The sequence below is a fragment of the Lutra lutra genome, chromosome 3, assembly GCF_902655055.1.
Source record: "Lutra lutra chromosome 3, mLutLut1.2, whole genome shotgun sequence".
NCBI classification, from domain to species: domain Eukaryota; kingdom Metazoa; phylum Chordata; class Mammalia; order Carnivora; family Mustelidae; genus Lutra; species Lutra lutra.
In genome coordinates this window covers 3,850,957-3,874,395 of record NC_062280.1, presented here as the reverse complement: position 1 = coordinate 3,874,395, position 23,439 = coordinate 3,850,957, and the positions used below count along the sequence as shown (strand labels likewise).

The 23,439-nt window shown below is 45.9% G+C and overlaps 2 protein-coding genes across 5 annotated transcripts in view; one reads left to right on the top strand and one right to left on the bottom strand.

The window, feature by feature from the left end:
* The window catches only part of STAT1 (signal transducer and activator of transcription 1), a 38,218-nt gene extending 25,492 nt beyond the window's left edge, over positions 1 to 12,726 (top strand). For 2 of the 4 annotated variants that reach the window (XM_047720790.1, XM_047720793.1), the window contains exons 18-25: positions 445 to 580; positions 2,168 to 2,217; positions 2,930 to 3,024; positions 3,536 to 3,681; positions 5,424 to 5,609; positions 6,665 to 6,740; positions 7,636 to 7,738; positions 8,092 to 8,513. In XM_047720790.1, the coding sequence (XP_047576746.1) occupies positions 445 to 580; positions 2,168 to 2,217; positions 2,930 to 3,024; positions 3,536 to 3,681; positions 5,424 to 5,609; positions 6,665 to 6,740; positions 7,636 to 7,738; positions 8,092 to 8,124 (825 nt within the window). In that variant the 3' untranslated portion in view covers positions 8,125 to 8,513. Of the gene's footprint in view, positions 1 to 444; positions 581 to 2,167; positions 2,218 to 2,929; positions 3,025 to 3,535; positions 3,682 to 5,423; positions 5,610 to 6,664; positions 6,741 to 7,635; positions 7,739 to 8,091; positions 8,515 to 11,537 lie in introns of those variants that run through there. The other 2 variants (XM_047720794.1, XM_047720792.1) reach the window with 2 other exon arrangements.
* A 6,537-nt stretch (positions 12,727 to 19,263) lies between these two features.
* Positions 19,264 to 23,439, bottom strand: part of GLS (glutaminase) — an 81,866-nt gene continuing 77,690 nt past the window's right edge. The window contains exons 16-18 of the mRNA XM_047720617.1: positions 22,472 to 22,548; positions 22,324 to 22,387; positions 19,264 to 19,622 (exon numbers count right to left, since the gene is read on the bottom strand). Coding sequence (XP_047576573.1) covers positions 19,466 to 19,622; positions 22,324 to 22,387; positions 22,472 to 22,548 — 298 coding nt within the window. The 3' untranslated portion in view covers positions 19,264 to 19,465. The remainder of the gene's footprint in view (positions 19,623 to 22,323; positions 22,388 to 22,471; positions 22,549 to 23,439) is intronic.

Below are 23,439 nucleotides of genomic sequence, written 5' to 3'. Positions count from 1 at the left end.
TCTTGCACTTAGGAACATCAGGTGGCACCGTAGTGCTATCCTTGTGACCATTTTAAAAATGAAATTTTTAAAGAACAGAAAAAAAACCCAAAAGGCAAAGGACACTTGCTTGTGGCATGAGCTGAAACAAGAAGGCAGTTGCGTAGTCTGACTCTCCTGGAAACATCCATGTCAGGTGACTCCAGTCTTTCACCGCTTTATTCATGGTGTCCACGGATGACTGCAGAATGGCCACGAGGAGCCATTTGGGGGTTAAAGTAACTTTGCATGAGTAGATTGCATTCACAAATGTGACCCTCCAAATAATGAGAATCAACTGTGTTTCTCTTCTGTGAAAACTTGTGTGTGTCACAGAAACTAGAACTGAACTTTGGGACAGATCTGGGTCTGAGGGCTTTACTTGGGACCGACGGCCTAAGCTTTTAGGTATTTTTTTTTTTCTAGAATCTGTCCTTCTTCCTGAACCCACCTTGTGCACGATGGTCTCAGCTCTCGGAGGTGCTCAGCTGGCAGTTTTCTTCTGTCACCAAAAGAGGTCTCAATGTGGACCAGCTCAACATGCTGGGAGAGAAACTACTCGGTAGGAATTTTCTCCATATAAGAAAATTTAAATTCAGGGGCGCCTGGGTGGCTCAGTGGGTTAAGCCGCTGCCTTCGGCTCAGGTCATGATCCCAGGTCCTGGGTTCGAGCCCCGCATTGGGCTTTCTGCTCAGCAGGGAGCCTGCTTCCTCCTCTCTCTCTGCCTGCCTCTCTGCTTACTTGTGATTTCTCTCTGTCAAATAAATAAATAAAATCTTAAAAAAAAAAAAAAAAGAAAATTTAAATTCATAAAAATATCTGGACTTGTTCCTTACCCCCTCTTTGCTCTATTTTGATCAAGGTAGAAGAGTGTTTAAAAAAAAAAAAAAAAAAAAAGGAGTCAGTTGGCTTTCCCAGCTGCAGCTTTTTACAGCTAAATGAGAATTACAGCTCACCTCAGAAGTAGGTTAAATTTTTTAATTGAAAAAAAACTAAAAAGAACCATTTCCCAATTATTTCTTGTTAACATTACTGAGCAGGTTCTAAGGGAAATATTTTTGAATTGTATAATATGTTAGTTGTGGCTAAAAGAAGTTCCTTGATGAGAAAAATGAAGTCTTATTAACCTAAAAATGAGAAAAAAGTAAGTCCCCAGCATAGTGAAAATAAGTAAGGTCCTGGGGCCACCTACTCCATAGGGTACACCCAAGCCTCTTGTCTCAGGGTCCAGGCCATGATAGAGAATTCCTCTTCAATAGCTAATGTCATGGATTTATTAGTCTTCCACAAAAGGAAATCAAAGACCAACTGGCCTCCATCTTCAATGAATGAGAATATCTGAACTATTTATTTAAAAATCCACAGGCAACTTTTTTTTTTTTTTTCAAAATTTGCTTTCTATATGAAGAATTGTGTATATTGCAAACACCAAAAGCCTCCTCCTAACCAAGTAGCTCAGTATGCCTTCTTGTGGCCATGTAGCTGTCACAGTAGGGGGTCTTACACCATTTAATAAGATGTAAGAAATCACCTTATTCCATTTCCTTATTTGATGAGAATTAAGACAGATATCTTTTTTGCTTATAATGGCTTATTTGTGGTTCTCTCCAAAGAGAGATGACAGGCTCACACCTTTGATGGCCTGGGCTGCTTTAATTTGTGAAGTGGAGAACCCCTCAGCCTCCTTCCCCTCTCTCGTGTCTCCCACTTGGCTTTTGATCTATATCGGCCTCCCTCAGCCCATATCCTGTTTGGAGAAAGGCTGAGGCAAATGCCCAAATAATATCCAAAATAAGCTTGGACAGTCAAGTGTCAGTGAAATAGATCACCTAGGGGTGATCTTGGTCTTGGTTTGAAGCTTGAGAAAGCTCCGAAGGACCCGTGGGAGAGAAGCCTGCTGAGGAAGGAGGCGGCGGCCCTGGGAGAGGATACTGCATAGACAGGGACCAAATGAAGGCTTCTCTAGAAAGTACAACTAATTAGCATCAGTGTGTCTCAGAATATCAACCATATACATAGTCTTTCACCCATAGTCTCTGGGTGTTAGCTCTTTGAGAGGATATACAGGAGCCATCTTGGTTAGCCAGTCTAAGAAAAGCTTCAGAGTCCATTTCTGTTTGCTGAAAAAGCTTATTTTTATTTGGTTAGGACCTAATGCTGGCCCCGATGGTCTCATTCCATGGACAAGGTTCTGTAAGGTGGGTACTGTTTGGGTTTTCTACGCTCTGAGTTCTCGCTCTCTGTTGAGGTTCTCCTGGTTTTTTTTTTTTTTTTTTTGCTGTGGTAGTTACTTATCTTTGTGCTTATTTTGGCATGTTTGCCCCTGGCCCGTGGAAACCCGGGGGCAGGTTGTTTACTTTCCTTCAGTGCAGAAGGTCAGTCTCCAAGTGTGGGTCTGACAGGAAGCTCCTGCGTGTGTGATAACATTCTTTCTCTCTGAAGTGAGCCTTCCGTTTACCCACAGCGGTCCCTTGCCTGGCAGCATTTAGCCCCGCCCATGAGAAGTGCGTGGTCTGGGCCGGCTTGGACGCTGATGAGCTTCCCCAAGCCTGCTCCAGCGGAGGGACCAGTTGGAGGGAATAATAAGACCCCTCTGGAGTGGCCCAGACAGTGCTTACAAGCTCACGCTACTGGATTTTACTAGCAGGAGGGCAGCTTCTATTCTGCGATTCACTGTGGAGGTCGTTCCCTGACTGGTTCACTACAGTTTAGAGAGGGAAGCAGAGCCTGGCCTAGGACAGAGCGAGCGAGCACGGTGTCTGTGTAAGGGGAGGGGCGGCTCAGTGGGGGTAGTGTTAGTTTTGGCAGCTGGTCACGCTTTGCGAATTAAAATCTGATGGTGGGAAGAGGCATGGTAAGTCACTATTTTGAATTTCTTTGTTCCTAATGTGTGCATTTGTACACTTGCAGGAAAACATAAATGATAAAAATTTTCCCTTCTGGCTTTGGATTGAAAGCATCCTTGAACTCATTAAAAAACACCTGCTCTCTCTCTGGAATGATGGGTAAGGGCCATCGATCAATTTATTTTTTAAACGTAATTTTAGCACAGGCTCCCTTACTGCAAGTCCGAGACCCACCTGACCTGGACAGGCCTCACAATTCGACAAGACTTGCGAGCGTCTCACAGGAATGGATGCTTCCGGGCTGTCCTGTCGGGGCTGCATGATAGTGGAACCTCATCAGATTAAATTTACACTTTCATAATCTTTTTCATAATCATTTTCACGGCCTTTAAAAATCACGGGCAACAAAGGGTCCTCAAGTAGACACGCCGGGCCCCTACGCAGCCAGTGCGTGCGGACCGTGCGCAGCGCCCCCGGGCCGGTGCGGAGGACGCGCTGGGACTTCTGCAGACACAGGCACCGGCCCAGCGCTACCGGAAGTGGCGGAGCGGGCGATTCCCGCACGTCGGTCGGGCCCCACATTTCCACCGCGGTTCTTCCGTCGGGTCTCCGCAGCCCACCTGGTTTCCAAGCCGACGCGCGGCGCACCTGTTTCTCTGTCCCCACGCAGGTGTATCGTGGGCTTCATCAGCAAGGAGCGGGAGCGCGCGCTGCTGAAGGACCAGCAGCCCGGGACGTTCCTGCTGCGCTTCAGCGAGAGCTGCCGCGAAGGCGCCATCACGTTCACGTGGGTGGAGCGCCCCCAGAACGGAGGAGGTGAGCCAGCGCGCATGCGTACCCCGCGGGCCCCCCCTTCCCCTTCGGGTCCCCCGCGCAGCCGCGGTGCGGCCACAGCCCGATGGCTGCCAAACCCAGCCCCTGAGCGTCGCCAAGAGGGTGTGATACGTCGCTAGGAATATTCGTGGGTCACTGCCCGGGTGGAAGTGACGGGTGAGAAACAGACGAGGCCGAGTGCTGCTCTTTCTGTCCCGCCTGCTACCTGTAGGGCGAGGACGTGCGTCCGCGTGGCTGCCTCGCCGTTCGGGGAGGGCACCCACTTTGTGGAGGCCTGTGCCCCCAGGGCCGCGCGGGGAGGCCCCCTGGAGGCGCGCAGCCCCCGGCAGGCTCCAGGTCAGGGGTCCTGCGCACCCCGCACTGCCCTTGCCCCCGCCTGGCCCTGCGTGCAAACCGAGCAGGGGCAAGTCTGGCTTTGTTGTCGCGGGGGTTTGCGCTTCCTCAGATGAGTTTGCGGCGGAAAGACTGCCCAGCACCGCCGCACCCTGCAGCAGGGTCCGGGCGGGGGTGGGGGTGGGGGGGTGGGGGGGGTGGGTGGAGGAGGCCGAGCCTCGGAGAGGAGACGGTAGACACGGTCTTTTCCGCACTTACTCTCAGTTTGCGCTCTGGGGGTGCTGAGGGAACCCAGTGACTTTCCTGCCTTCAAGGGACAGTTGCGAAAATGGGGCATACTTCAGTTCTATTTTTTTTTTTTTTAATTTTTTTTTTTTAACTTAAAGATTTTATTTATTTGACAGAGGTCACAAGTAGGCAGAGAGAGAGGGGGAAGCAGGCTCCCCGCTGAGTAAAGAGCCCTATGTCGGGCTCAATCCCAGGACCCTGAGATCATGACCTGAGCCGCAGGCAGAGGCTTAACCCACTGAGCCACCCAGGCGCCCCTATTTTTATTTTTCTCCTAATGAAAATTGAGGAAGGCTGGGATTAGGGTCGAGGGTAGGCAGTAGATGTTAGAAGAGGCCTTGTCCATCTTCTCCAGTAGTGCCTTTTCCAAGCTAAGTGAGCTGGCCAACCCGGAGGCAGAGCTGAGGTCCTTGGCATCCAGAAAGCTTAGGCGGGGCAACACCAGCTCCAGACCTCTGGCACGCTGGCAGCCTGCACATTAGGGCAGAGTCCCCGCAGCACCCGAACGGCAGCCTCCGGAATGTGTGCACCCAAAAGTGAGCTTCTGGGTCAGTCAGGAGGCGGCATTCAGTTGACGTCTGGGAGTAAGACCACGAGTAAATTAAAGGGGTTTATTGTGTTAAGGATTAGAAGAAAAAGTAGCAAGTAGGATCCTTTTTTTGTTTAAAAAATTGGTTTCTGGGTATTGCATTAATTATTTTAGTAAAAAATTACAATCTTCAGTCTGAAAAGAAAAGCAACTGGAGAGTTGATTATTAACTTAATCTGTGGCTGGCTTGAGCCAAGAAGATCCAGTTAGTATTTCTCTAGCTGCCCACAGGTGGGGACATCATTGAAGATGCAGGCTACTGAAGATGTTTAATAAACCTCTTATTGACAGGTTTACCAATCTCAGTAAATAATGACAAGGGCAGTGTTGTTGCATTGTCCTCAGAAAGGATTCTGATTTATTCAGAAATGAAGCAACATGCTGTATTATAAGTCCTATATCGTGATTAGTTCTTACCAGGTTTGCTTAAATCCATGAACTCTGCAATGTTTTGCTTTTCTTCTCTGTTGTTTTGGGATTAGTCCATGGGACTTACTTGGATCTTCTTTTTTAGAACCTCACTTCCATGCCGTTGAGCCCTACACGAAGAAAGAACTTTCTGCTGTTACTTTCCCTGATATTATTCGCAATTACAAAGTTATGGCTGCTGAAAATATTCCAGAGAATCCCCTGAAGTATCTGTATCCGAATATTGATAAAGACCATGCCTTTGGGAAATACTACTCCAGGCCAAAGGAAGGTAGGTGGGGGAGTGAATGGTCACCACCCTTATGAGTAATAGCACAGTTCGCTCATTCCTGGTATGAGGAGGTTCTCACTTCCTCACTGTCCACAGGTTTGCTGGAGCCGGGGTTTAATAGCACACACCGCCTTTGGCTTCCTGGAAGTGCATGGCGCCTGCACAAGCTTCACCCTTGCTGTGGCATTAACTCCCCACTTTCTTTTGAATCGCTGTAAACAGGTTTTCTAAAGATGGTATAAACCAGCATAGCTGAAATATAACATGTTATTCGGCCTGATACAGACAGTAAGAAATGAACAAAGAATTTGGTGTTTTAGGGAGTGTTGACAAAATCCATTTCTGGTCTTGTGTATTTATTACGTTATTTTTCCACATGCAGAGTGGTAAAAGGTGGGAACACCATGGCCAACTGATTTATACCAGCCTGTTCCTGTTAAAATTGGGGAAACTAAGGCCCAGGAGAAACAAAACTGTTCATTTAGGGTGATCTGATTAGTTTATGAGATCATATTATTCCCTAGTGATTGTTGTTAAGAGCAGACCTGAGCTTAGAACAGGTCTCCTGCTTCTTCATCTTTACCAGATGCATTTGAGAACTTTCACATTAGGTGCTCTGGTTTGGAACATGCCAACAGAGTTTTTTATGTTATAGAACCAGAAATCTCAATATCCACAGAGTTGCTTTGGGAAGAAGATGCCGCTAGCTTTACCCTGCCAGCCGTGTATATCGTACCAGCCAGGCTAGGACCACTAACCCAGATACAGCTTTGCACATTCTGTGCTCCAGCTTCTGTAGGATTTCAAGCCTGGGAAGGAGAGAGCCTGCAGCTTGACTTCTGTCCTGAGCTCCTCGCCTTTCCCTCTAGGTTGCTTCCGCATTCCCACCAGAATTTGAGGTGATCCAGGCAGGGAAGTCACAGCCCCATAACGCTACAGGACCCTAACCTGACTGTTAGGGCAAACAGTAAAATTCTGATCAAAGAGAACATTGATCGTCTGTCCTTGGGTAAATCCTGCTAACAGAAAGTTGTACCTGATGTGTTTGCTTCTAGCCCCAGAACCAATGGAACTCGATGGCCCTAAAGGAACTGGATACATCAAGACAGAGTTGATTTCTGTGTCTGAAGTGTAAGTGAACACAGAAGAGAGCCATGTTTAAAAACCACAGGCCAGCCCCGCTCCTGCTTTGTAATTGCTGCTGCCGCCACCAAAGTTGGACTTGTTGGAAAGATCCTAACTAGAGATCCTGGTGCCACTGCCTATCAGAATTTTACTGCCTTTATAAAAACAAACAAACAAAACAAACAGAAAAAACCCCAAAACCCTAAACACCACCATCACCACCCAAGGTTGTATTTAAGTACCCCCCCAACTGATATTTTGAAAAAGTATAAATAAAATGAACAAAAATGGATCACAGTGAGAAAGTAGTTCTTTTCAATCGAGGAAAGGCCAAAGTGGTGATTGAGATACATTTTTTTCGCTTGCTTTTATTTTGTTGTTTCATTTTATAAAAGGTAGAAAAAAATTTGGAAAAGTCATTGTCAGTTATTTGGCCCGCAGCACTGTCTTGGGGTGAATGGATGTAGCCTTCATGTAAAAACACTCTGGAGCAGCTTTATCTGCATACAAACCTCAAGGTAGGGATGAGGGACTCCCCAGACACTCCTCCGGAGCTTGGAAGCTTGAAGCTTCTTGGCCCCGAGGCATCGGCCTCGCAGGGTGACGCGCTGTCCACGCTCGCCCACACCTTTAACCAGGCAGGAGCGGCGCAGGTCCCAAGTCTGGCTACTTCTCACTCACGTCTCTAGAGTCCTGGACGTTTCCCAAGGGGCTGGGCTGGGGACAAGAACCTCCCGCAAACTGTACTTTTCCAAGTGTCGTGCACGAGCAGATGCCCTGAGCCAAAGTAAAGATCTCCAGTGACAGTTCCGTCACGGGCTGAAGACGAAATGTCCAAGCTGGCACCACCATGTTCACGATCTCAGTGTTAACATTTCCTTTTCCTCTCTCCCCATTCTAGTCACCCCTCTCGACTTCAGACCACAGACAACCTGCTCCCCATGTCTCCGGAGGAGTTTGACGAGGTGTCACGGATAGTGGGTTCTGTGGAGTTCGACAGTATGGTGAGTACCCGGTGGCGACGGTGTGGGCTCCTGCCGAGCAGGTGTCTCTGGGTCCGGGAGGGCACCCGCAGCTGCTCAGCTCGGCCGCGGGGTATCCGCAGCAGCCTCGGGCAGAGCCGTCAGTGGTGCGTTTTAGACCAGTCCTGACCAGTCAGAGCCTGCTGTACAGCAAGCTTCCTCAGCACCAGGATGCTTTATCCCTGGCACTCGGCACTTTCCAGAAACTAAATGACATTTCAGGTATTTCAGAGTTTCACCTCTGCCCTTTGAACTTGTTCTTGCCGCAATTTCATATGTTAAGGAGCTACCGTTTCTCTGATAAGAAAGTGTTTTCCTTTGGCCTCTTATTTCAGCACTGTGTCTGGACGCAGGAGTGTTATTTTTAGGGAGAGCGAGGACTGATGCTTGGCAGTTAGCAGTCCCCTGAGGCTTTACCAGTGACAAGAATCACTCCGCCTGCTTCGTATTGACGACCGATCTGTGCTGCTCGCAGCTGCGGTGGTCGGGCGCTTGCCAAGAGTAGCAGATTCTAGGAGTGAAAGAGTTATGAGTGTCATGACCAGAATAGGAACAGGGTTGTCTATAAAAGAGAGAATCCATTGCCTTTGAGAGAATGTTTTTCAGTAAATCAAATAGTATTGTTGGCCTGTCGGGCCAAAATCCTTCCTCCTGAAGACATTTTTGGTTGGCTGGAATTTTGCTGACACTGTTTAATTTGGAGCGTTTTTCCATGGGAAGCTGTTCCAGTTTATTTGTTAAAATGTGTTTACTCCTTTAAAAAAGTCTTGCCTGAGTTATTACCATCCTTTCTTCATCAGTTTCTTGTAACTAGTACCTGGCACAGACCGTGTGCTCAGGGGGCGAGGCGGGAGGGCAGGGAAGGGAGAGGTGGAGAGGGGGGTGCCACCCTTCACACACCTGGGGTCATATAGCCGTGAGTGCATGTGACATCAGTAACATCTGTTGAGAGTCAAGTTTCCGGTATGTAACTTTTCTCTTGGTTCCTTTTTCTCACCTGAAGAAGCCCAGGCTGAGACTTTTAGAGATCTTGATTTCTTACACCTTCCTGATTGTTGAAAATGAAAAAAGTCACTTCTGTTCCTGTTGGCACGTGTAAAATGAACCTTTTCTATGGGCAAGGACTCCTCTCCTGTTGGAATGTAGCCCCCAAGGCTACTATAAAGTACTTTATAAGCCCAACACAAAAAACGGAACAAATGCAAAGCCCTCTTCCGGGAGTGTAAGATCTGTTGACAGAACCACAAAATGGCTGACCTTCTTTCGTGCCTTCTTTGTTGTTCCTGAGCAAGGTACATTATCATCACAGTCAGCCCCAGCGCCGTTGGTAGGTGAGATGTTCTGTGTACCGGGCACCCCACCAGGAGTGACTTCATCAGTCTTCACAACTACCTTCTGAGTTAGCTGTTACTGTTCTCAGTTTTACAGTGTGGGAAAGGAGCCCCCCCATCCCAAGCTTTCCAACTTGACTAAGTGGTGGAGGGAGCATGGGAATCCAGCCGGTGGGTCTCTAGCGTGCAGGCCGTCCCCTTGCCTGGAACGCCTCCCAGAACAGCAAGAGCTTCCTTTCCTTCCAAACATCACCGCAGAGAAACTGTTTGCACAGGACTCCCTAGGTCTCGTTCCAGTTTATCAGGACAAAGGCAGCGTGGCCTTTGGGTGGGAAGCCTGTGTTTGGGATTGGGAAGTCAGAGTTCCAACTCTGTCATCACCATTATTCCCCTAGACCTTAAGAAAACAAGATGGATTAGTTGTGTCCATCTGTGCAAGCGTGTGACTGACTTTCCCTGTGCTCTTAGAATGATACTGAGAGAGGGATTTAAATTCTCTAAATGAATGCCAGGAAATGGACACCCCCCCCACACAGCCATTCCATCCAGATGATTTCATTCATTTCATTTGTAGGGCAAAAGAAGTCTGTTTTGCACACCCACGCACCCACCCACCCACACACACACACACACACACACACATCTCTCTCCAGGTTCAACCTTTAGAAGACAGAGCTAGGAGAGGTGATAATATGGACAAGGCACTGACTGGACAAAATAAAAGTTGGATTAGTCCCCAAACTGGGTGGACTCTACTTTATCTCATATGATCTGTCCTTGACCTTGCCCATGACTTCTGTCAGCATCTGCTTTCTGCTCCTGGCGGGAGAGCATATGCTGTGAAACAGAGCGGCCTCTCCCGGGGCCTGCTGTTTCAGCCTCGTCTGCAGGTTGCCACTCTGGACTAGGGTCAGGACCAGGAGGGACTGCGCGCCCCTGAGGAAACTGTCCGAGAGAGACAGAGCACCAGTGTTTTCTTCAGGATGACTTGAGTATTTGTTTAGTCTGGATTTCCTGTACAACAAACTTCTTCCTCGGGGACTACGTGAGAACCAGTGTACTCTCCTGCCGGCCTTTGGCAAAGCTGATAATAACAACAGGAACATTTATTGACCATCTCTCATTCCGTCTGCTGCACTAGGCACTGCACACTGTCTCTCATTTAATCCTTCCATCACGTCCTTCTGCCAGGTCCTCTTAGCCTGCTTTGGAAGGACAAGACTTTGAGATTTAGAGAGGCTGGGTGATAAGCCACAGTCACACATGCTAGTAAGAGACGGTGACAGGATATGGATCCAGGCTTTCTCTCCTGTCTCTCTCTTTTTCCCTCTCTCCAAAAGTCCACTCTCTCAACTACGCATTTCAGCCACATACTGAAACGTAGGAGCCAAACCTTCACTGCACTTTCAATCCAAAATAATGTTCATAAGAGCCCACTGGGTCCTACCCATCATTGAGCACTTAGGATTAAAAATAATGGACTCATTGTAGAAACAACTATAAATCATTACACATTCTGACTTGATTGTTTGGGTCACTCTGTGGCTTCCTAAATAGGTACTAGAGGAATTCTCCAAAACCTTAAAAGGGCAGTTTCCAAGAGGCTTACAGTCTAGTCCTGTGTTTCTCTTGGTATTCTGGGAGCCTAGTAATTTTCTGTTTCAGAGGGCTGTTCTCTGCCTTGTGGAGTACTTAGCAGCACCCCCGGCCTCTGCCCCCTAGAGGCCACTAGCACCCCCAGACCCAAACCCAGTCATGATGATCAACCACGTCTCTAGACGTTGCCGAGGGCAGACCCAGGCTGGTGAAGAGCCCCTGGCCTGTGGGGAGAGCAGCAGGGATGGGGGGCGGGGGTGTGAAGCTAGGAAGTCAGGGGCAGGCTGGGATTCCTTGGATTCGCAATTTACTGCCCACAAGGTGCACTGCTCCGGGCACCTGGGCAAGAGGCTCTCGGGGCGGGGGGGGGGGGGGGGGGGGGGCAGGGCTGCCTCCAAATTCTGTGTCTCTAGTCTGTACCTGAAAGGCATTCATTTATTATTCCCACTGCGTGGCCTTTAAGGAAAAGTCATCATCTCACCCGTGCCGTCCTCCCTCGGGCACACAGCTCAGCATTGCCTCGCTCTTGTTTTGTGAGAGAGGATTTGCCACGTTGCTCTGCCCCCAGACTTGCATAACAGCAGAATGCTTTATGCAGCCTGCACGACTGGACAGAATTAAGCCGGCAGGCTGCAGAGGAATAATCCATCTGCTTAGATGATATAAAAGGTCTCGATTAGTCCAGGAAAAAGGATAAATAGCACATGTGAAGGCCCTCCCATGTCATAGTGGTTATTTGCTGTGGAAGTGTCTTCCTACTACCCCATTGTAGAATCGACGAGCCGTGTCAAATGTGTGGGTCTGCATTTCCTAAGAGCTGTGTAATAAACTTAACCACATTTTATCTTTTACAGATGAATGCAGTATAGAGCATGAATTTTTCTCATCTTCTCTGGCGACATTTTTCCTTCCCATCTGTGATTCCCTCCTGCTGCTCTGTTCTTCACATCCTATGTTTCTAGGGAAATGAAACAAAGACGAACAAATTTGCTGCAACCTGTTGATAGCAAGTGGATTTTCCCCCAATTCAGAAACGTCTGTTACTCTGAAGGGCTTCATGCATCTAATGAAAGGTAAAATTGAAAGGCCCTCTCTGTAGTGTGGGTTTTACAAAGAAAAATATCCAGGTTCACTGAAAACGTCAGGGCTAGAATGGGAATCCTTTAGGAAAGGCGAGAAGTTGAGCAGCATGTAAAATGCTGTGCACAAAGTCCGTGCCTGGCTGCTGTTACAGGCTGTTGGATAGATCACACGGTTACTTAGGGAACTTCTTGATGTAGGATTGGCAAATTTCTATTCTAGAGAATTTTTACTTGTTCCCTCTGCTGCAGATATGGCTGGAGGTTTTCCGTCGGGTTACCTATGAAATCGTTCAGAGCTAAGTCACACAGAATTACATCAACTGTTTATCAAAGTAGCCATCCTGTATCTGCGCAGGGGGTAAAAGTTGGGTTCTTTATTTTATTACGTTTTCCACGCTGGCCGTTTAAAGCTAAAAGCAAATTCTCTCTCTTGGGAGACTTAGCTTTTCCGTCTGTTATGGCTATATGATACTGGCTAGTATCAGTAGAAGGAAATACGTTTTCCGGACTCTCGAGTAGTTTTTTTTTTTTTTTTTTTTTTTTTCTGTCTTAAGCCTTAATGTCCAAAGCTGAATATATCCCGCCTTCTTCGCAGTCACTAGTAAATGAAATTATCTTCACATTTCTGTCATGGGAGCCAGGCAATTAACAACCACTCTCTTGAGACAAAAATCCTCTGTTACTCTTCAAAAAATTGAAGTTAATCATAGATTTAGACCAACTCAGAAATTTAGTTCATGTTTCTTAAATGGGTTAATGTGTCTTTATTGTTATTAGCTGGTATTTAGTCTTAGTCATGAAATTTTCAAATTGAGAAAAGAGTGACTGACAAGTAATTAACTGGAGATCGTATGATAATCAAACAATTTGAGAACTCGTCCTATGTAACTGCATTGAGAAGTGCATGTTTTTCAGTGATGATGTGTGTCTCTGAAAAATACATTTGCAAATGGTTCCATCATCTCTCCTGTGCTTTTTCTAGACTGCTTTCTGATGTTCCGTGAAGTGCATTCTGTTACTCACCGTCTTCCCTCACTAGCACTGACACCACGCACATGGCTTGGTGGGGCGGGTTTGGCACGTTCTTCCTCAGAACCCGTTCACAGACAGGCGGCTGTCTCTATATCTGCGCCTTCATTTCCCACCGTCACCACCACAGTTATATTAGTACGCAGATGCCGTATTTTTCTGGTGGGAATAAACTTTTCTCAAAGTCTATTTTAAAATTTAAACTATCTGTATTGCCTTAAATACACTCTGCACATGGTACTCCCCTCCTCTCAGTTTTTACGTAAGACCGTGTGAACCTGACTGGCTTTGTGTTGACTTTTTTTTTTTTTAAGATTTTATTTATTTATTTGACAAACAGAGATCACAAGTAAGCAGGGAGGCAGGCAGAGACCGAGAGGGAAACAGGCTCCCTGCCGAGCAGAGAGCCCAGTGAGGGGCTCAATCCCAGGACCCTGAGATTATGACCTGAGCCAAAGGCAGCGGCTTAACTGGCTGAGCCACCCAGGCACCCCTGTATTGACTTTTTAGATTGAAGGGAGGAAGGAACAAAGAACAGGACGTTAAAAAAAATATTGTTTCTAATTGTCAGCATTTTAACTGTTTAGGTGTGTTTGGCCCTTTGAGAACAACCTGGTATGGTTGCATTTTACCGTGCCGGCCAAGGGATTTTGGTTACTTATGAGAAGTATTGAAACTCTAATGTTAGTCTCTTACAAACAAATTTGGCATAAAGATTTTAAAAGTTACTGGCATTTATGTGTAGGTTTGATGCTTTTCCCATTTTCTTCTTACTTACGATCATACATACAAACGCATGAGTCCGGATTTTTGAGTAAGGCTGGCAACACCATGTTTCCGAGCACCGGCCCTTCTTAGTCTGCTTGCATCCTGGACTGCTCTGGCGGATGGGTCCGTGGGAGCGAGCGGGCAGGAAGCAGTTCTGGAATGAGGAGTTCTGCAGGAGTGCCATGAAAAGCAAACACACAAAGTGCTTTGGTCTCGACCACAGCTGCCTCCAAATGTGCAAATAATTTGGCAGTTAGTTTGCAATATGTTTTGGCGCAGCTAATAGCAGTTCCTAACTTAAAACACATGGAACTGGGACTCTTGTCTTGGCTCCAAAGCCACATCTCAGACCCACATCCCAAGATCAGAGGGGCTCTTCCTGAGGAGACACTGTGCCTACACCAAAGGGGCCATTTTTCTCCAAAGATGTTTTAAGCTAGAAAGCCATGGCCTTCTCAGTAAAAGGCACCCTGAGCTGGGAGAAAAAAAAAATCACGTAATGAAAGACATAATCACTACTTAAACATAAATCTGGCAGCCTTGACCTAACTATTGTTTGAAGAGTCATCAGGGAGTAGTGGTGTAGGCTTGAATGCTGGCATCATAACAGATAGGACCTTTCTCATCTCTGCATCTGCAGTCTTCACATCTCGGAAATACAGTTTCTTTATAATAAGCATGGAGAACCGTATTTCTCCGGTAGATAAGGGCCTGCCTAGCCCTAAGCTTGTATTCATATATAATTGATCATTATCATGAGTCACCATGTAGATGCTGGCTTAGGGATGTTTATGAGTTTTAAGAGTGCTTCTGGTGTGGTTTTATAGACGGTTTGATAAGCACAGAGTTTTTATACACCACCTGAGAAAAATTTCTCCTTATCAAATAGGAAGGAGATTCCTGAGATGGCAATAAATGATTGAGCTATTTATTCAGCATTAAATGACCAAAATCTACTTAGGGCCTGTAAGCTAAAATGGAATATTAAGTCAATAAACAGAGCACTCCTTTCACCTCTGACTGTCCCGGGGAAAAAACTAGAAATTGTTTTGAAAGCTGTGGTACCTACTGTTTGGACCGGGATGCTGTTGCCAGAGCAATGGGTATTTTGCCTGAGTGGCTTCTTTTGGGTAGTTAAGACTCACTCGCTGTACTACTGTACTAGTTCATCAGATATAACCGAGCACCTGCAGGCAGCCGGCACTATTCTAGACGTTTGGGAAACATCGGTAAGCAAAAACAAGGAGCCCTGCTCTTTTGGAGCCCGAGACGTGAGATACTGGGTCATAGGTTCTAGCTGCCCTTACTTGCGGAAACATAAGATTTTGTGAAATAGCCAAAAGCTACAGATGACCCGAATTGTTCTGTAAGATACCCACAATTCCAAGGAAATGGCATTTAAAACAGTTTTAAGAAGGCTAAAGATAATGTGGTTTTTAGAACCTTCTAATACGAATTTTATAGCTCTTAAAATCAATCATACCCCGCTTCCAAGTTTTGGCAGACGAACTTCAGGTTTATGTGTATACTGTACCGAGGAGTTAAACCTCTTACTTGGCCAACTGAAAAAAAGTACTGCACTTAAGCATTTGTAAACATAGTAAATTTATATCGGGCATACAAATGTAGGGGTACCTCAGCGGTACCTTTGGCAGAAAGCTAATAATGGGTTTTTCATTCTCATACTATGTGAAGTGCCCTCGCACCACTTCGGCGCCCTGCTGGTGGTGTGTGACAGCTTTCCCTGGTTTTCTGTACACGCATGAAGCAGTTCTTATTACTGTGACTGCTTGTTGGACTCAATTCTAGTAGACTCTTTAAAAGACATGTGGAGAGGAGCACCTGGGTGGCTCCATCGATTAAGCGTCTGCCTTTGGCTCAGGTCATGATCCTGGGGTCCTGGGATCAAGCCCTGCATGGGACTGCCTGCTTGGTGGGGAGTCTGCTTCTTCCGCTCCCTCTGCTTGTGTGCGCTCTGTCTCTCTCAAATAAATCTTTAAAAACAAAACAAACAAAAAGACATGGAGAGGCAGCCAGGGGCAAGGCTGGAGCGCGTGGAGGCCTGGAGTTGGGTCCAGGCTCCAGAATAGAAATAAAATGCCCAGTCTTTGCCCCTTTGCAATAACTGACTTAATTTTCTATCCTTCCTGTCCCAAAACATACATACCTTCCCTGATCTTCTAGTAATCACATCCTTTCTTTATGTAACTATAAAGTACCCCTTCCCCCAAAAGCCCCTTTTTAAAGTCTGACCTAACACATTCACCAGCTGCTTCCCTGTGCTGTCTGGCCTATGAGTCACGAATTTACTCATTTACTCATTTTACTATGAAAGGTAGTAAGTAAAATTAGAAAGATTACCCAGTCCTTAAAAACAGCCCCAGAAAAGTAATACGCTCCTGTTGTATCAAGGATAAGCATGATTTAGCTTTTCTCTATTTGGTGTTACTCGTCTTTTTCCCCTGCGCTGCTGCGCTGCCTCTGTGCGCGGGTGTGCGCACGCGTGGCTCCTGGCGGCCACACGCGGCAAGGCTGAGCGCTATAGCACTTAACGCTTGTCCAAAGTCCATAGTTTTCTGTCTGAAAAGTCCGAGTTTTCTGTCCATAGCGGGGACAGTGTGGTAGATGTAGAGAAAGAAGAGGAGACTCGGAGTTCTGTATCACAGCCCCCTCCTGGGTCTCAGCTTCATCTGTGAGAGTGGGATTAGATGAGAGATGTCTGATGTCTGATGTCTCTTTCCATCCTAAAATGTCGGTGACGCAGATGGTTCACACCTGACGGCTGCAGAGCACTTTGTGACAGACAGCTCTGGTAGTTGAAAATGGCAGCCGTGTATTCTCATACTGTCTCTACGGTAAACCACACACTACCCCTAACCCAGTAGACAGGGTTTCTGGCCTTGGGAGCGAATGCCATCCCATAGACCCACGAACCAGGAAGGTACTGCCGTTTGCCGGCTTGTCCTGCTCAGACCCTAGTGTGGCTGCACTGGATACAGTTCCCTAGACAGAGGACAAGGCTCTGTGAAAACCACCTCTCCCCTCACTAGCAGAGGTCAGAAGCCCTCCTAGTGAAGGACATGTCTAATGACTGAATTCTACAGATACTTAGTGTGTCCCAACTGCAGAACGATCGCGTTAGCTTCTAGAGTGCTGGAAACGTGCCTGTCCATCCTCCCACCCTCAAGGATGAACTCCTTACAGGGTTGTCTTAATCATTGTGAGAACTCCCGCTGCCACCTTGCGTAGTTCCTGGCTCAGAGTAGGCATTAGAAATTGATTTGAAGCAACTAGATACAGTCTGTATACTCAGCAGAGTTCCTAACCCAGTGATGTAAGAGAACCTTAGTGGTTTTAAAAAATTCATTCTTACAGGTATTTTTTTGATACATGTCTTTATTATGCTGTAAAAAGCAACACTACCTGATTTCATTTAAAATAAATATTTCCCAATTTCAGAATACTTACAACTTATAGTTTTAAGATTAGATTCACTTTGGGAAGTTCTGGAAGTGAATACATTCATAGCTGTACAGTCCCCAGGAAGAATCTAAATCCAGCATCCGGTCATTCAACCCCCCAGACAGACAACAGCATCAAACAGTGGACTGCGAATCAGCTCTGCAGCTAACGGGCAGTGTGGGCCGGTAGTGGGATACGGCACGTTACACCCCAAAATGAGATCATTAGAATTGAGACCACCAAAAACAACAGTGTAGACGGAGCTTTAAATAAACAGGACCCTAGAGGGCTCTCATGGTACAGAAAAAGCACTGATGATCCTAAAGCCAAAACAAAAGGATCTTCGGAGTATACTGACTGCAGCAGTTTCAAGCACAGTCCAGAGCACTGACGCCAAGTGTACTTGTCACCAGCAGCCAGAGCGCGGCCCGCGGAGCCACACACAACTGCGTGGGTAAATAAGGGCACATTGGACTAAACCACAAAGATTTTACAAGGTACTTTTGACCTGAAAAAAGATGAGAACTCTCTTCGTCTCCAAACAATAGCTAAAACCTCTTTTCATTAAAGCCTCAAAATTGTTGGTAACCTTTAAGCCACACAGCGGAATCGTCGTAGTGTTTCATTTTCATCCCACAAAGCAGGCGGCTGCTTGAGCAGTCATTTAAGTTAAAGAACATCCCACCCCGTTAACATCTGTGGGGAAGATGCCGTCCCTCCGCAGCAGTCTGCCAGCACTCCCTGTCTGCACGGCTTGGCAGATCTGGGGGGAGGACACAGTGGCCGGGCTGGATGCCCGCCACCCCACCCCCCCACCCCCCGCCTCCGCCTCCGAATTCCTGCAGGAGCAGCCAGGCGGTGCGGCTTCATGCCTGCTGCAGCTCAGGGGAGGGACTGTCCGTGGCTCCTCCGGGAGCTCCTGCTGTCCAGGTAACAGAAGGGCAGTGGCCGAAGCCTCTCACTTTAAAGCAAAAATGGAAGCATTTGGAGGGTGTTAGAGGGGAAAGGGCCCTTCGGCATGATAAAGGCTGGGAGCAGCAGGGTAGGCTGATAGAACGGGGAAAAGGAACTCGCTGGATTTGCTACAACAGCATCTGGGAGTGGAGGATTTTGTTCATTTCACTAAATAGGGCTTTGAAAAGGTCCACTTGTATGTGTATGTGCCTGTGTGTGTGCTTTATATCAGAAATCCCCATTAGCAGACCCCTTTACCTCCGAGGTATAGGATAAAGCACAGGTACGTGCCTCCCCAAGACAACAGTGGGTCTCCATTTAAAATGAGGCCTTTTCTTACTAGAGTCGGCCACCAATTATACAGTAATTATACAGCAGAGAGTCAGGAGAAAACGAGTGATCTGGGGTTCCCCCCAAAAGAACAAATATCTTGATGCCTTTAATTATGGGTTTAAAAATAAACGATAACTGTAACAGTTCCCATACCATCGTAACAACTTCGGTAGCTTAGAGAGTTGATCTGAATTTATCCTCATCTTTATCCTGGAAACTGAAACGTATCTTAAAGAGCTGTGGTAGCTCATCCCTTCCTTTTTTAGGTTGATGAATTTGACTAATTTGTACTTAGCTTAGTAATTTGCCTCTGGTTCATCACCTGTAGACAAATGGCATAATTGTAGCTCAGATGCCAGATAATGTGAGACCTTTTCTGACTTACGGTGGAAAACATGAAAACTGCATAGAGTGCCAGCACCCACATTCCCAGCTAAAGCAAAGAGGCAAATCGCTAAACATCTGGGAAGAGAGGCTGGACGAAGGGGGATATAGAAAAAGGAAATTTTTTCCAAAAGTATTATATAACTACATTCGCATAAATATTTTGGTCACCAAACATATCTTAAACAGATTCCCTGATAAAGTCTAATCAGAATTGGTCTATGCTACAACACGTTAACTATTTTAATTTTTAAAGAGTCACGCCAGGAAGCTAGGGTGTTGGGAGACATTTAAAACACATAACCCTAAGTGCATATAGTTGTTTAGACACTCAAACTAAATCTACATTTGAAGTCCTGAAAAGTCACACTTTTTGCTCCTAAAGGCAGCCTTGACCCATCTGGACAGACTGTACAACAGAACTTAATTTATAAATGCCTAAGTTCATCATACAAATTGAAAGTTCACAGAACACACAAAAATCATGAAGACCACACAGTTAAGCTAGCATCGGTAACTACTTCTTTTACATCAAATTATACAATGCACGAGGTAAATATTGCTCACATTATGGAGGGAGATTGTTTTATTTCTATTTTTTCCCAAAGAGATCAGATTTGTCCTGTGTGTACAATGAAGAAAACTCCAGTAACACTGAAATGACAAATGTCGTAAAATATACATCACTACCAGATAGAAATACACATGTTCTTCATAATCATTTTCCACAATTAAATAGGTAAGTGATTTCTATTTGGGGCTTAAGACCGTTACAACAATCCATCAAGATTCTTATGGACCGTTTGGTTTTCTTTTCCGTTGTCGGACTCTCCTTGAGGCGTGTACTGGACCTGGTACTCCTGGAGGATTTTAAATACATCGTGGTGTCCGAAGTGCAGCGCTTCATCCATGGGTGTGTTATTCCACCTGCATAAGTAGCACAACACGGACGGGGCGTTAGATCGTCCCCACACAGAGATGAAAACCCAGCGTTCTGAGATGCTAAATCTAGCAGGCTTAAGGGCCATTCAGATTTCGCCATTTTATGGCTGTTTACACGGAAGGTACAGAAGGGGATTCATAATTCAAAAAGAGGTCTTACAGGCCACTTGAGATATGGGGAGGAAGGGAAAACAAGCAGTCGTTAGAAATGGATCTTGCAAAAAAAGAAAGAAATGGATCTTGCTCACATATCTAAGTGCATATGGAGGGGAGGTTCTGGTGTGGACAGATACCATGGACTCCTCTGGGATTCCTGAATTTTAATTTCATGAAAAGCCCGCAGGATCGCTCCTTAAATAAAATATTCAAGGAAAAGTCAGGTATATAACACCCTCACCCTATCCTTTGATCAAAAATTTGTGTTCCTGTCAATTCAAAAATTGCAACCAATCTCAGAAGTCTGGGAATAACCGTGACCTCATTAAGGCCCAGACACACACCGGAGGAGCGGCCTCAGCCCCAGAGGGCTTGACCTGGTCCTCCTCTCTGGTAAGGATGGGGACCCAGGGTCTCAGACGGACCACTGCACCCCAGAACAATTACAACGCTTTCCACGGTGTATTTCTGGGGTGTGCTCCTCAGTGACGGGTGAAGACTGCAGTGACTAACCATCTCAACAGCCCTTGGAGAGAAGAGAGGAAACCGTGAACTCACAACGCAGGTAGAGGAGAGAGTGAGAATCGGTTCCCTAACACTCGACACAGCTACTGAGCCTCTCTCCTTCTCTCGCCGCTGGACTTCTCCATGGCTGCCAGGCGCCCAGACTCCCACTTTTCAGTGTGCTACTCCCCCAGCCCTCTGGGTTTCCCTCTTGCCATTTCTTCTTTCCCGTTCTGCCTTCAACGGGAAACCTTTTACATCCTTAATGGGATCACAGCAGGGAATTAAGGTTTTTTTGAAAAGTCTCAGAAAATATTTCTGGATAAAATTTGGTAATCTTCATTTTAAAAATCAGGTAAGTCATATTTTACATGCATCTTCATGTTTCTCCAATAACAGCTCCTTTTCCACACTGGCCTTCATTAATTTGGGGAGTCGGTGGCCTTAAACGGGGGCAGGGGGCCATTCAGGCATCTACAGCATATAAGGAACTTTCTGGAACAAGCGCGTGTTAACAGCAAGTTACCTCTCTGACAACTCTTCCTCCATGAAATAATACAAACTGTCCACTTCAAAGAATACATTCACTCCAGCCTACTTTACAGTTGAGGGAACACTGACTCTGTGAAATGGGGAAAGGAGTTGTCTCGGTTTAGCTTGTATTCTAGAGTAGCTGAATATCCAGTGACCAAATTACCTAGTTAACTCCTGCCTGTCAGGTGGGCGCATCTACTTCCACAATCCTAGAGGCCAATGTAGGGCAAAAACCAAAACATTGCAATCTTTAGATAAAAAGGATAAAATATAAAGCACAGTAACTGTTTCCAGTGTGTGTTAGTGTTTTAGCTGGCATTAGACACATAGGGCACGAGGACGGGTGGGGGAAACACTCTCTCCTCAGTGTCTTCCTCTAGAAAGAGCTGGTATGAACGTTACCCTTGGGGATAAAAGGGAAGATTGTCTCCCCTAACATGAGGTTTCAGAATTTTGCAAGTAAAGGTCATGATGAGATAAATTGTCACCATCCTTACATCACTACTAACAATTTCCAGACATCATAACTTTTCTGCATTTCTTGCAAGCAGCTGGAATTACTAAAACCCAAACTTCTAATTTAAAAAACAGTGAAACAAAGATCTAATGGCTAGAAAACAATCAACTTGCCCCAAACTTACTGATATAGTCCTCAAATATCCAATCCAAAACTCCTAGTGAAACTTATCAGAGCTCTCTATGAAGTATTTTTTCCTTCAATTCTTAACCTTTATTCTCATTACTGACTCATCCAGTTCCATAACTCCGGTCACACGATGCGCAAGTCTGTGGGCCCGGAGTTGACTTCACGTATCTGCATGTGGGACAGCTGCACTCGTGCCTCCCGGGACCATCCTCTCCGGGGACAGCATTTCCTTCCAGATGAAAGGCGGTTTGCCACGTGCCCCAGGAGAGAGCAGAGAGGAGCAAAGTGAACTCCGGGCAGGTTTCTCCCACTGCAGACAGGGCGCCTTTCTCCATTCCGTGCCTTCAAATCTCATCTCTTCCCCGAAGCACAGATTAAAATTCAACTGCACAGAGCCTTCTAACACACCAACCAAATCTAGGAATTTCAAGAAAGTCTAATATATTCATTTTAGCGTTCTAGGACAGTGACTTTCTTATACATTCTTAATATGCTCCTATAAATGATCTTGTCTACCTGATGAAGTTAAAAGCCCCACAAGGACAGAATTCCTATTTTTTTTCTTTTCCAATACGAACCACTGTTTTCTTCCTACAGTGTATTGACTGACAGAGTAACCTGAAAAATTCTGAATAAGACCATCCTTAGATGAGACAGGATATGGGAGAGAGAATGATGAACCTAGAAGAAATGAGGTTTGGTCACCTTTGTAAGGCACCACAGCAAGCTGAAGAGCGTCTCCAGTATACAGTGCATTTAAATATACCGTCAGCTCAAACGGTCTGGCCCTGTATAACGAAACGCTGACTTGCCAGCTACGTGGGAGAAGGAAACAGAAGTGCTCACCTGTCCTTGGGGAAAGGGTTGACTTTGCACGCTTCCAGCAAAAATTTAACAACTTCAACATGACCTGTATCCAAAACAAAACAGGCAGATTTTAGTATTAAGTTACATCTGGGAAAAGAAAAAAGAAAAAGAACGGTTCATATGTTACCCTCGGCGGCGGCTACGTGGAGGGCTGTTCTGGAGTCATAGTCTCGCTGCTCCATGTCCATGGCTGACAGAGCAAATCTGAAAACACGTGAGAATAGCCATTCGTGATCTACGCGATAGAATTCACACTTGTCACATTTACCCCACCAATCTAAGGTCTTGGAAGACAAGTAAGTGCCATCCTTCATGAGGCTCACTGATGTTCAACCACTACACAGGCCTCTTCGGGTAAATGCCACCTCCCCTCTTTTCCTTAGCTTTGTTCTTTTGGGGTAGAAGGAAATCTTCACCAGCTGTCCCAGAATTCAGCTTCATTACGTTAAATGTTCAAAACTCAAGAATAGGAGCATACCCAGGTTTGTGCCTCAGAAGGGCGAGAAACTAATACCTATTACTAAAGTTAAATGTTTTTACTGAGGCTCCCCTTCTGTAAAATAACATTTTATAGTGTATAGTGTACAAGTATTAATCAGGGAACTTTAAAAAGAACTTTTAAAGTGCACATTGTTTTATTGAGATAAAATTACATAGAACATTATGGAAGTTTAAGGGGGAAAACATGTTGGATTTGATACGTTTATATACTGCAATATGATTACCACAGTAGCAGTAGCTAACTCTTCTATCACATCAGCAATTACTTTTTTCTGGTGAGAACAATTAAGATCTGGTCTCCAAGCAACTTTGAAGTTGATAATGTAACACTGTTGGCATAAATACTAATCAGACTTTAAGACAAAGGTAGGAATTAAGCATAGATATTTTTCCATGTTACAATTCAGTTGCTACTCCATACAAGAAGTCGTAGGTTTAGTGTGCAGCACTCCACGACCCTTCTCGACCCGGTGATCTACCGAACACTAAATGCCCCTCTTTTCACTCCCCCTTCACCTCCAAATGTGGGAAGGGGAGAGGAGATGGGGCCGGAGAAAACATTATTCGACTCCAATAAAACGCTAATGAGCCAGA